This window comes from Callionymus lyra, chromosome 1 (genome assembly GCF_982586985.1).
Source record: "Callionymus lyra chromosome 1, fCalLyr1.hap1.1, whole genome shotgun sequence".
In the NCBI taxonomy this organism is placed as follows: domain Eukaryota; kingdom Metazoa; phylum Chordata; class Actinopteri; order Syngnathiformes; family Callionymidae; genus Callionymus; species Callionymus lyra.
Window position 1 is genome coordinate 36,780,433 of NC_141818.1, and position 13,333 is coordinate 36,793,765.

Below are 13,333 nucleotides of genomic sequence, written 5' to 3' on the forward strand. Positions count from 1 at the left end.
GGGTGAAAGGTGTAATACCACCATCCTGGAAGAGAACCAGAGAGTGCTTTGTACCCAAAAGAAATGGACTCCTCAGAAATCAGCCAGTTTCGTGCTATCTCTCTCCTGAATGTGTAAAGCAAAATATTCTTTGTAGATACGTCGATCCAGAAGGGAGGCAGCACTGGGATCCTCACTCAGATGATCTGAGAGCACTATCACATGCCCCACAACATCAGGGCAATGATAGCTGGATATATGTTGGAGGATTCGAGTTACACTTTTAGACTGACCAGTTCACAACCCGGTGGCAGGGACCTGGACAAGGAAAATGGAGCAGGGTGTTCCATCTTCCCCATCATGCTTGTGATGGGAATGATCCTGCTAATAACAGCTGCAGGTAAGGAATCTAGAGGGCCAACAATGGAGCCTAGAGGAACGCCCAAGAGAAGCTTAACATAACAACGGCAACACATGTAGAAGCAAGATCGATCCTGAAGACAGCGTTGGCTCGAATGAAGTTCAAACCAAAGAAGTCTAGGAGCATGGTGATTAGGAACGGCAAAGTTGCAGTAGGATATCAGCTTGTTACCATCCATTAATGATAACCCCATCGAGTGCCTTGGCAAATGGTACGGTACATCCCTCAATGACTGAGGCAATGTTTCCAGGATCCAGATGCAGGCCGAGGAATGACCGGAAAGGATTGATGGATCAGGCAAGTTCAAGGCTTGGCTCTTCCAGCACGGCCTGATACTCATAGTCTCTTGGCTACTGACGATCTACGAAGGATCCACTCATTTCCAGCAATGGGAAAAGGCAGAAGAGGACTTGATCCAAACTGAGGTCTGGCAGCTTGAGGGAGAAGGGAGAAGGTCTAGGGCTGTTGAGCTTGGAGCGCAAGCACGGACAAAGGAGGACTTGCCAAAAGGGTTTAAAAGAAGAACCACCGTCTATTTGGAGAGAGAGGAACAATAGCACACATATTAGCTTGTGTAGGACCAAGACCATCTGTGTCATTTATCAGGGAAGGGTTGAAACCACCAGGACCCAAGAGGACCAAGAAGTGCCTCCTGCACTGCACCTGCAGTTTCCCCAGGTCAGTCATATGGTCTGAGGAGGCCGAAAAGATCCTCCTGATTGACAGTCACTTAACAAGGGACTGAGAAAGAGAGCAGGTGGATGTTTTCAAATAGCTATATATAATTTGGAAAATATTACATTTTTAAATGATTGATGATTGATGATATTTTTTTAAAACAACAATTTGCCATTTAAATATAGTAATTTTGAATTTTATTGTTTGAGAAAATTAAATTATTAGAAAAAAACACTTGAAAATGATGTTAAGTTTCACTGATACACCTCCACAGGAAATGTACTGACACACGAACACGAACACACACCTGTATCTCGTGTCCACCACGATGCTGAACCACAGCGTATTGGCCAAAATGATGAACTCCAGCAACACTGCGCAGCACGTCGCCCTCTGCAGGCGCGTGAAAGGACTGCGCGGAGGCTTCTCCCACAGCGAGAGCCACAGGTGACCCTCACACAGCGCCCTCTGCAGCTCCCAACGGACGAGACGAGGATACTGATGGAGCGACGCCTCATCTGGAGGATAAAAAAAATGTAACTTAAGCTCATGTCGCTTTAACGCTAAACAGCCTGGATTTTACCTGAAGCTTCCGCCTCGATTTCCACCTGTCTGTCCGTTTTCTCGTTGTCCACCGACAGCCACTCCTCCACCAGGAAGAAGTAGCTGCTTCCTGTCTGCAGGTCCTTGATGAGGACATACTGAAGCAGCCAGGCTGGAGACAAACCTGAGGAGTCGCACAGTAGGAGAAGAACGCCACGTCAATTTTTACTACACAATTTCAAATAATAATAATCACTTGAGGGAGTCATTTGAAGCAACATCAACACACGCTCCATTCATTACCCTTGTTGTCATGCCACACGCGAAGCTTCCACACGTTGCCCAGGCTCGTGTCCGTGGCGACGTGGAAGATGTCGAGGGAGTTGCGGGTGAAAGCCCCCCGGCTGTCCAGGTGTCGGTGCCCACTGCGGCTCTCGCGCCCGTACAAGCTGATTCCGACGTGAGCCGTGGTGCCTGGAAAAAGGTATTATTGTAAGTTGTCGATGAAGCCTCAGTTAAACTAAAACATCCTAGGACAAACAAACATTGACCCGTTTCCTTGGGGCCCCGACCTTTGGTTGTCAGCATTATACTGACACTTCATTTAGAAAGAAAAATATCTTCATGGTAAACTTAAGAAGTTGAAGGTAACTGACGACTGTTTTTCTCCGTAATGAACATTGATGTAATGTAGCTTGTTTTGTTTATATGATCATCTAAAAACCAAAACATTATGTCATGTTTTAAAGTGCTTGAATGTTCTTCTGTCAATACAAATATTTTTGAACGAACTACCGTATTTTCCGGACTATAAGTCGCAGTTTTTTTCATACTTTGGCCGGGGGTGCGACTTATACTCTGTAGCGACTTATGTGTGAAATTATTAACACATTATTACCGGTATGTCATTTCATATGTTATTTTCACACTGAACCGCAAGAGGGCGCTCTAGGCCTGTGTTGATAATTTTGACGTAGAAGAGGAAGCGCCGCATCTTCTACCTCCGGAGTTGTTTAAAAGTGACACCTGAGGATAAAGATTCCATTGGATTTTAGTTAATTGGAGTTACACGGATGGTTTGGTAAACTTCTTAGTATGTTATTTATGCTATAGTTATCTGATTAACTCTTAATATGTTATGTTAACATACCAGGCACGTTCTCAGTTGTGTCATGTAACATACCGTACAATTATTCAGCCTGTTGTTGCCTCTATTCTATTTTTATTTTAAATTACCTTTCAAGATGACATGTCTGTTCTTGGTGTTGGATTCTATCAAATAAATTTCCCCCCAAAATGCGACTTATACTCCAGTGTGACTTATACATGTTTTTACCTTCTTTATTATGCATTTTATGGCTGGTGCGACTTGTACTCGGGAGCGACTTATAGTCCTGAAAAGTACAGTACTACAGTCCCTTTTTTTTTTTGTGAGGGTTACGTTCTGAAGTAAACCCTCATGGTATATGAGTTGCCAACCCTCTCAGGAATAGCTATCTCAACAGCTCCCATAATGCTTTGCAGCCCAGCCGACCAATATCAGCTGTCGATTACTCTTGGACATGGCAACGAAGAAGTCGAATCGACCAAATAGAGTACTGTAGAAAGGCAAGATTGGAGTCCACCGATTTGTTGGCACCATGAGTAGCAATTCGATTATTCTACTAAGTTCTGTGGTCGTGTTGAAGGTCGTCTTCTGATTACAGTGTTCAAATACAGTGTTAAAAATAAAACCTTTTTGTATTTATTCACATTAATGAGGTAGCACATGTAGTAGATTCAGAAATAAAACTAATCTTGGCTAATTCTGTTGGGAATAATGATTTGGATTCGTCTCACCTGCGCCTCTGTTCCAGCCAGTCTTCACCTGAACCTCATATTTGAAGAGTCCATCTTGACCACAGAGAGGCACGACGCCTGCCCGACGCAAGTCCAGCTGGTCAAGCTTGTGCAGAATAGCCGCCGAAACCACATAGCAGAGCAAACCCAACACGCACACCAGCAGCACCACCAGGCTCGGAGCTCCGGAGCGCCCCTGAGTGACGAGAGGAACGCTTTAGTGAAATAAACCATTTCTATATTAAAAGGTTGACTTTTTTTTTTTTAGCAATTAATGCTACATATGTACAATTTATCAGGTAGTCAGCTTAAATTGTTATTAAATATAAATACTGCCTGAAATTATAAAAAAAAGAACAAGAAATACAACATTATTTTTTATAAAAAAGAAATACAAATATTTAAGTTACAGCCCAATGGTGTTTTTAAATTTAATATTTTTCCAGTCAATAAAAGAACACCATCAGCTACAGTCTCCCTAAACACCAGAAAGTAGACGCTAGATTTATCAGTGGTAGTTTTTAACTTTTTAAGATGCATGAGAAACTTGAAATATGCTTTGCTGGCTGTTTATACTTTCTCGGTCGATCTTGGTCGTCATGTGATCATCTGCACATCGTATGATTGGCTGAAAGTAGCTTGTTACTCTTTTGGTATTTTCTTTATACAGAATTACAAAGTATGTTAAATTATAGCCAATAAAATGTATTCCCAACGAGTGAAATAAGAATATCAAACTCTATCTGTAAAAAATTCATTGCAATTTTGAGGTTATTCAAACTTTTGAATTCAATGATTAAAGATGATTAAAGAAGTGTTTCAACATTTGAAATGTTCAATATTAAATACTAATGACCATTCATTAATCTGATATAGTTACAGGCTTTTTTACTCACCGGCACCGTGAAGCTGACGGCGTTGGTCGGCACGAAGAGTCCGGCGGCGAAGGGCGTCAGGTGTCTGGTGCGGCAGACGGCTCGGGTGGCGTTGGTCTCGGCCAGAGGCACCATCCCGTCCGTGCGCCACTGCTGCTCGCTCTCGCTGAAGTACTGACAGAGGTACGCGAACAGGCTGACCTCCACGTGAACCCCGGCCGGACCGGCGGCGCGACCGCAGGACGAGCTCACGTTGATGTAGTAGTCCGACGTGGTGTCGTACGACCTTGAGAGACACATGAGTCACCTTCCACACAACATACGTACGACTGGAGACGGGTTGGATTCTCACTCTGGCGACAGGAAAAAGGTGTAATTCCTGTGGTCCAGGTTGTGACCCCGAGTCATCTTCAGGGTGATTCTCTTATTCTCGGTGCAGTTAAACTCGTTCGGCTGCTCGTGGGAATGAAGGAAAGCTGTGATGTAAGGCTCCTCTTCCTCCTCCACTTTATTCTGGGCATCTGGAATAAGCAGATTCAACTTTAGGGTAAGAAGAAACAGCCAATATTTATCATGTCAAAAAAATGATTTACCATAATACAAAATTCCATAAAAATAATTATCCTTAAAGAACAAAAATGTGACTTAAAAGTCCGACCACCATCGTGTTGCATCACACAAATATGAACGTTCACCTTCCAGGGACGTGAAGTTGAGCTGGATGAAGAGTCCGGCTTGATGGTTGGTGTTTCCAGCGCTGACCCGGACGATGACGGACTCACACTGACTTATGTTCACGGCTCCCGCCACCGGGATTTTCCCCCCGCTGGGCTCCTTGAGACTTTCTCCTCCGCTGCTGTTGTTAATAGCCACGGTGATGGCCATGTTGTCATCCAGTCCAGAGATAGGAATCTGGGTGCCGTTTTCCGTCCTGAACTCCATGGACGCCACCTCAGTGGAGACGGTGTAGTTGGCCACATAGTTGAAGGGGAAGGGGTTGGACTCCATCTGGTGCAGAGACAGAGAGTTTGGAGTCGAATGTATCCTCTCGTCAAAAACATGGACGACTGTATAAACCAGATTAGTTTACCTGAAACAGGAGCTGCATGATGTTGTTTCCAGCTGCTACTTTCCCCAGACTGTAGTTGAAGGCCCGTGGGATGGAGAAGCGCTGACATTCTGGTCGGACAGAATCAAACGTGTAACTCACTGAACCTCATATAATCATTTATTATATCAACAGAAAGAAAGAGTGGACAATCATCCCCCAAAAAAAGTGATAACATTTAAAAAATATATATTAATTGATAACAAAACGTTTATCTAGACATAACAGTGTTATCTAGACATAACAGTTCTACCCTAAAGTCAATAGAAAAGTTTGCATATTGTTTTTATTTAATCATTTTTTTTATCTTATTTGTATACTGAAAGGTTGATCTTTCTTTTTTTAATAATTCAATTTAAAAAATGTGAACGTTTACAAAATGAATACTATTTTACACATAGAGTTTGTTACTCTAATTCCAAAAATCTAATTTTCATTTTTCATTTAATGTGTCAATCCTTATCTTTTTTTAATTTCAATCTAGAAATGGTGGCACTATTTTACCGACTTTGAAATGTCTAAACAAAATGACTTTTTGGAGAAAACATGTTTTAAATAACGCTAGCATGAATGTAGATTACTAGTTTACATGTAAAATGATGCTTTTAAAATAAAAACATCATCAAACAAAAAAAATGCAACATATTTATAACCCCCCAAAAGATCTTTATCAAAGGTTAAGCAATAAATGACAATGAAACTATATGTAGATCAAAAGATTAGTAAGATTATCTCGCAATTTAAAGAGATAATCTCACTTCTATTTATAAACTACTATGAACCCTCCCCCCACCCCTTCATTCAGACCTGAAAAAGGAGATGCTCGACATACCTGGAGTGTTGTTATCATGATAACAAAGCAAACTCTGAGGGTCAGCCAATTTTCCTGCCGCGGCAATCTCGGCTCCCTTGAGCACGAGTGGTTCCTCGTTGAGGACGCGGGCGTGCATGAGGATGAGCATGAGCACAGACGACAGGTTGTAAGCCTTCGCCGCCACGCGTAAAGGGTACGTCTCCACGGAAGAGGACGGCTCGAGCAGGAGACCTTCTTGACCTTCAACGTGAGTGGGGGGCGACGAGGAAGTGAAGACATCTGGAGCGGCGTCCACGTATGCCGGCTGTGGGGCCGACTGGCTGACCTGGTGGATTAGATCACCTGTGGAAAGTGTTTAATTGTTAAATTAAGGGTCCAAATGTTATACGTTTTCAAGGTGCAGGATCTTGATGATCAGCTCTCTGGGATCATTGTAGTAGAAGTAGCCAAAAGAACATTCTGTGAGCAGAGCCCTGTATAAACTACAATCATTTATCTTTTATTCCGCACAAAAACAACACTTTTTTTTTATCAGAATCGAACCCACCAAGAGTAAAAATGGTGATTATGTGCTGTTAATACAACATGATCGGGTTGAATTTTACTTTTTAGCAAAACATTTGTCTTTGTATTAAACTGTTAAAAATCCTTGAGATGTTTAAAAGAAGCAGCTCAGTCAAAAGATCTTCAATAAGTTTTGTCTGATTGGTTGAAAAGTTGCTCATCAGTGCGAGAAGAAGAAGTAATATAATAAAATCAAATTATTTAATAAATAATATCAATGGTTTTATAGCTTGTTGTGCATCTAAAAGTTAGAGTGAGTTGTTCAGTGCTCCATTGGATTTGTCTGTTGATAAATTATTCAATGCTATTAAAAAATAATCCAATGCCTAAAATAAACTACATTTGAAAAAATCTAAAATCCTGGATATCAGAGAAATCCTGATACTTTCACAGAATTTCTCACCCATGATGTTCAGAATATTGTCTGCGATCTCCGTGGGAGTGACGGTTCCTTGCTTGGTGTCGGTCTGGAGAATCTCCAACATGGACTCCAGTTTGTCCAGAGTGCTGTTCTGACACTCCTCGCAGATGAACTCTTGACTCACCGCCTGACGATCACAAACACCATCATTTTTCATCAGACGTCACTCGTGGTTTCATCTCACCGTGCACTGAGCGAGAGCGGCCGACGTCTGTTGGATGTCACTGACGGTGCTCAGGTCCAGAGAGGTCAGCGCTCTGGTGATGTTGGTGCGGACTTTGGCCCGGTAGCCCCGCTCTGCTTTGGAAGGCAACTCGGGCTTGGTGGTCGACTCATACTACAAGGCGACAGAATAAAAAAGTCACCCAACTGATGTGTGAATCCATGAGTTCACCAGATTCTAAGGGTCCTTGCTTGCCTCGTTCAGGACTGTGATGAGAGCCAGGGACAACTCCCGCACCCTCTGGGAATCTCCCTGCTCCAGCAGGGTCTTCAGTGTAGTGTCCGTCAGGTCAGCCAGCCAGTGAAGAAGGCTGTTGTATTCAGGTGGAGGATCTGGAAGCAGAACTCGAATGGACCTGGACACACAAAGAATCAAAGATCAGAGGCCGTAATTAGCCAAAGATTCAATTTTGGGTTAGGAGCCTTTTTTACTGTGAGCACGTCTCTAAACTAGAAAACTGAAGGTCCGTCCCTGACAATGAAAGTCGATTTGTTTCTGTATTATTCAATCATCACAAACGTTGATGAATAAAAAATAAAGAAATCAGAAAAAGTTACTTCGATTAAATACACAAATACATTTTAAAATTTAAATGAAATATATTTAACAAACCTTTAATAGACATAAACTTCAATAAAAAGGTCTTCAATCAAAAACCATAATTCCAATCCAATAAAGGTTGCTTTAATTGAAAAAAGTTGATTCAGTAAAAAAATATATTTTAATAACAACAATACATTTTCGATAAAAAAAAAATGCAGCTTCAATCTATTACAAATATAAATAATAAAAAAATGTGTTTCAATGCAAAACTATAGTTGCATGAATTAATCCATTTTTTTCTAATTAAAAATATATATTTTCATTGATAAAACAATTATATTAAAAAACAAAAGCAAGACGATCCATTTCTTCCATTCTTTAGACCCTCATCTGTTAGAAAATATAGGCAAATGAGGGACAAATTATTAAATAAAATGTCTTAAAAAGTAACTTCCTGTAATATTTTACATTTCTGCTGTGTTAAATTCAGTGTAAGTGAGTATGTTTTGAAGCTGAAAGTCATTACTCATTGAAGGCGGTGATTGCAGCTCCCTGATGATCTTCCACTGTGAGATGCACAGTTAATCTGTGATCCGATGCCTTGAAGCCTGGTGGCAGGAAGGCAGAATGCTCTGGGTTGCTGCCTTTGTACACACAGAACTCCTCGCAGTAGTTTCTCCTGCAGCGAGTCACCAGCAGACTGTAGAGCAAAGGTGTTTCAGAAACACCTAGATCACTGTAACCTGGATGTGAGGATCAGAAAAGAGAACGTGGATCAGGGTTTATCTATAAACAAATCTGACGCTAAGAGAAACTGGTCATAATGTTATTTTGTGTGAAATGCTTCTTAATTTTTGTTCATTTGTGAACATTTATTACATTTAGTATTATCTTGATCTTTAAAGTATATACTTTTTTGAGTATTGTTTTGATTGTTTAAGCGCTTTGTGACCCTGGTCTCGAAAAGCACTATATAAATAAATATTACTTACTTACTTACTTACTTACTTACATTTGATATTCTAAAAAGCAAAACTTTCAAACTACATTTTTTCTTAATACATTTTCTTTTAAATTGTAAGCCCTTTTAAAGTAAATTTAAAAATAGTGGTATCATAGTGCCCACAGACAATGGGTCGATCAAGTACTTTCAGCCAATGATGTGACGAGTAGACGGTCACATGACGACTAAGAATCTCTCATGGTACATTCTAATTAATAAACATTTTATATCGAGTTTAAAAGGCTGCGAATTAAAAAATAATGATTTGAATTATTTGAAGTAGAATATCAAACTGTATGTGTATTGATTGGATTGATTTTGAAAATATTTTATTCTTGAATTTCAATTATTTAACAAAAAACAACCTCTAAATAAGGAAATGATTGCCTAAAAATTGAGCCGGAGACAACACAAGAGATACCATAATCCCTCAGGCCTTGGGGTCAGCTTTACCCAGAGACCAAACAAATGTAAAATGTAAAAATGGAATCCTAAATAATAATTAAACACTAACAAACATTTTAAATGTTAAATCCAACTATTCAATATCCAGACGCACTGATAAACTTCCTACCTGAACAGTTGAAGTGCACTCTGTCTTGCAGCGTATGTATTTTCCAGCCTCCGGCTTCTCCCACCCTGTGCTGCACCCCCTCCTCCCCTCCCGCCCTCAGGTGACACTCCCCGCCAGCAGGGGGCATGTTGTGCTGCAGGGTGATGGAGGCGGCGCCCTCTCCGCCCAGGACGGGGTCGGTGACGTGCAGGGTGAAGATGTAGGAGTCCCCGTCACTCAGGACGCCCTGCCGGAGTTTTAGGTTCACGCCGTCGCTTCCTGTGGTGGTCGAGGACGAGTCCAGGATCAGGGTCTTGTTCTGCAGCGTCATGGCCGACCAACGCTGTAGAATAACAGATGAAGAAGCAGAAATTGTTTTCATTAGTTAAGGACGATTGAGGTTTATCTTCATGATTTAGTTAAAAAAAAATTAAATTGAAAGGTTTAATTTTTAAATAAATTCTAAATATCAAATTAATATATGTTTATTTAACTTGAAAATACCGAAAGACTTCCGAGCTACTTTCAGCCATAATGGTGGTTCTATTATACCAACATATTAATGTTGAATTAAAAAGGATTGAAATAAGGAATTTAAAAATATTGATATAAAAAAAACAATTTTTATTAAAGAATTATGCATTCGTTTTGAAAATATACTTAAAATTGAAATTTTAATTTAATATAGATTATTAAATTAACTTATTAAAAAAGCTCAATCTTAAAAAAACAATTTAAACATTTTAAATGTTAATGTTAATTGAACCATTCTACATTATCATGGCACTGTTATACTTCCATAGAATCCTATTATTATCAAAATCTTTGAGCCCTTTTACATTTACGAAATTTACAAAGTAGAATTGTCAATTTTTCTTAAACTATTTTACCAACATTATTGTGTGTGTCTGTATAATCATCATCTTAAACACTCACGCATTTAAAAACAAAATTACATTAAAATAACAAATAAAATAAATATATGAGAAAGTCTGTATTTTGTGGATCAACACTTTCCATGGATAATTCCAGAAAGTCACTTGAATGTGGATGAATGTTAACATGAACTGGTAAATATGTTTATGAACATTAATATTTTGCCTTTTTTTTTTAATCTACGAGCAAAATGATGATAAAATGTATTGTAACTAATTGTGATCAATCAATATTAATCAACCCTGCCATTAATCAACCAAGCCGGTCAATCATTTGACACCAGGATTTGAAATGATGTTTTAATGGTGACAACTAAATATAACATCACTGAGAACCAGATCTGCCTTAAACTGGATTGAAGCCTGTGACCTTTTATTGTGGAATTGGATTTTTAGATGGAAGGTTAAAGTGTCATCAATGAAATCAATATGTCGCAGGGCAAACCACAAGATTGTTATAGATTTTGTCCCCTTTGGTGATTGTGTTTAACAACCCTAGTTAGTCATTCGTCTTTCGAATTATTTATACATTGGAGTTGAAGTGAATATTAAGATGATCACACTCAGGGTTCTTACCCATCGATGAAAGCTGTGGCAATTGGTACAAGTTCCCCGAAGAGAGACGAAGGAATTCTGGCTGACTAAATACATGGACTGTGCTTTGCAGGACACACACTCCAGGTACACCATCGGGATGGGACCACTCTGGACCAGAACCTGAAAAAAACATGGCTACAGGGTCACTTTTCTAGTTCACTTCATTGTCTGAAATCCCCCTTAATTCACTATAGCCAATTACGAGACGGAAGCGTAAAGATTTGACTCAATTCAAAAAGATGAAAAAAGTTTTTGGCGGAAATAATATCAAAAGCAATTACATATTTAAAAGTAAAATACAGATATGTTGATCTAATGTATCGTGTTACACCTGCAGCTAATAAACAGTTCATACTTTTTTTTTATTAATAATTTTACATTCATTAAACTAAAATAAAAAACATGCACGTACACAATATTCATCTCGAAAAAGACTGATCAGTTTTGATTGACACTATATAAAGGTTTAGTATTTCAGCCGTTTATTTTGTGGTTTCATCTTCACGTTATAATCAAAGACTCTATAAATAATTACATTCGATGTGTTGATCTCTATTCCAGATCCATCTGACATTAACAAGATTTTTGCTTGTGTTTTTTTGGTCGTATGTGTAAGTTGTGACGCTCAATAATCACTCACAGTTTGGGTTGTGGACTCTGGCGTCATGCAGTCTTTACTGATGGTCAGTTTAAAGGTGTATTCAACGCCGGCCTCCAACTCAGTGCCAGATATTCCAATGGCTGCGTAGTCACAGCCCAGTCCGAAGCACAGGGAGGAACAATGCTTTGGACCCTGAAGACAAAGAGAGAATTATGATGTTTGTTTTGAATTGTATGAATAGTTGACACGTCAGTCACAAATGAAAAAAATCCTGCAAAAGAATTTTAAAGATTTAGTGCATTAATCAAATACTGCAAGTACAACAACAAGATACAGATACTTTATTGAAACACTTTTTTTAAATTCAAAATTCAACCCTCTTTCCTAAGGTTCTCATTGAAGTCAGACCCCCAGAGCTGCCCCGGTATCAACAACATCATGATAAACAGCACCATTAGGATATTGAATGGCTGAATTTAACATTTAAAATGTGTTTTTTATCGAAATGTTGATGTTTTTAATGTTTAAATATAATTTCTATATTTAGGAGTTTCTTTAAATAATTTAATTATCCCTTGTGTTGTCTATAGGTCAAGGTGATCGACCTCCACTACTGCGTATGTATTTCTGGAAGCCAGGGAGGTCATTCCCCTTGACCCAGAGACAACACAAGGGATACCACAAACACATGGTCATGGCCACTGGGTTACCTTGACCCAGAGAAAACACAAGGGATACCACAAACACATGGTCATGGCCACTGGGTCACCTTGACCCGGAGACTACACAAGGGATACCACAAACACATGGTCATGGCCACTGGGTCACCTTGACCCAGAGAAAACACAAGGGATACCACAAACACATTGTTATGGCTATTGGGTCACCTTGACCCTGAGAGAACACAAGGGTAAAAAAAAGAAGAATTTCAAAATGAATAAATTTTTTTTACACACACAAAAAAAAAGTTTGAATGTGTAGACATTATAGAATTTAATTATTAAAAAAATGTTCACTCTTTAAATTTGTCGGTTAAAAAGGTTAAAGCACTGTGTATGGTGTTAAGAATGTCATTTATTGTCTGCAGTTGGATGTTCAGTTTTTTAGTTGCAAGTATTCCAGGAAAACATTTTCATGGAGCATAATCCCCAGAGGACATATTTACTTCACTATGGGCTTTATGGAGTTGAGAAAGTTTAACAGCCAGGCATGGTGATATAAACGCAGCTGCAACGATGGTTACATAACTTGTCACATGCCTATCTGCTTGGCTATAACACGAGAGTTGAGAAACTCTCCAAGGCCTCTTCATCTCAATGCCATTGTTGCCAGGAATCGTGTTTTTAAGGATTTTTGGGCGGTAACAGGCGGCTCTTTTAAGATTGAAAGTATAACTATTAAAGACAGAAGATTAACCTTTTCATTACCAACAACATGACAAAGGGCTTGATCTGACAACAACAAAAAGTTTGTTTTCAAGCAGCATATTGCATAAAGAGAGGCGGCCATTTAATAGCATAGAGATGAAAAACGGGTCAGTACACATTTTCAGTTTCAAATAATCTGAAAGCGATAGGAGATGAAAAAGATGTTGCAACATGAAAAGGGTGTTCTTTTCTTCTATTCTATCTATCTC

The 13,333-nt window shown here is 39.4% G+C and overlaps 1 protein-coding gene across 2 annotated transcripts in view; it reads right to left on the bottom strand.

The window, feature by feature from the left end:
* pkd1a (polycystic kidney disease 1a) overlaps positions 1 to 13,333 on the bottom strand; it is a 63,721-nt gene that overhangs the window by 12,943 nt on the left and 37,445 nt on the right. For both annotated transcript variants that reach the window (XM_087805721.1, XM_087805712.1), the window contains 16 exons: positions 11,737 to 11,889; positions 11,076 to 11,216; positions 9,586 to 9,907; positions 8,535 to 8,751; positions 7,661 to 7,820; positions 7,427 to 7,579; positions 7,225 to 7,369; positions 6,276 to 6,599; positions 5,426 to 5,514; positions 5,031 to 5,343; positions 4,688 to 4,856; positions 4,357 to 4,621; positions 3,461 to 3,656; positions 1,925 to 2,095; positions 1,662 to 1,805; positions 1,386 to 1,596 (listed from right to left, as the gene is read on the bottom strand). In XM_087805721.1, coding sequence (XP_087661847.1) covers positions 1,386 to 1,596; positions 1,662 to 1,805; positions 1,925 to 2,095; positions 3,461 to 3,656; positions 4,357 to 4,621; positions 4,688 to 4,856; positions 5,031 to 5,343; positions 5,426 to 5,514; positions 6,276 to 6,599; positions 7,225 to 7,369; positions 7,427 to 7,579; positions 7,661 to 7,820; positions 8,535 to 8,751; positions 9,586 to 9,907; positions 11,076 to 11,216; positions 11,737 to 11,889 — 3,173 coding nt within the window. The remainder of the gene's footprint in view (positions 1 to 1,385; positions 1,597 to 1,661; positions 1,806 to 1,924; positions 2,096 to 3,460; positions 3,657 to 4,356; positions 4,622 to 4,687; positions 4,857 to 5,030; positions 5,344 to 5,425; positions 5,515 to 6,275; positions 6,600 to 7,224; positions 7,370 to 7,426; positions 7,580 to 7,660; positions 7,821 to 8,534; positions 8,752 to 9,585; positions 9,908 to 11,075; positions 11,217 to 11,736; positions 11,890 to 13,333) is intronic.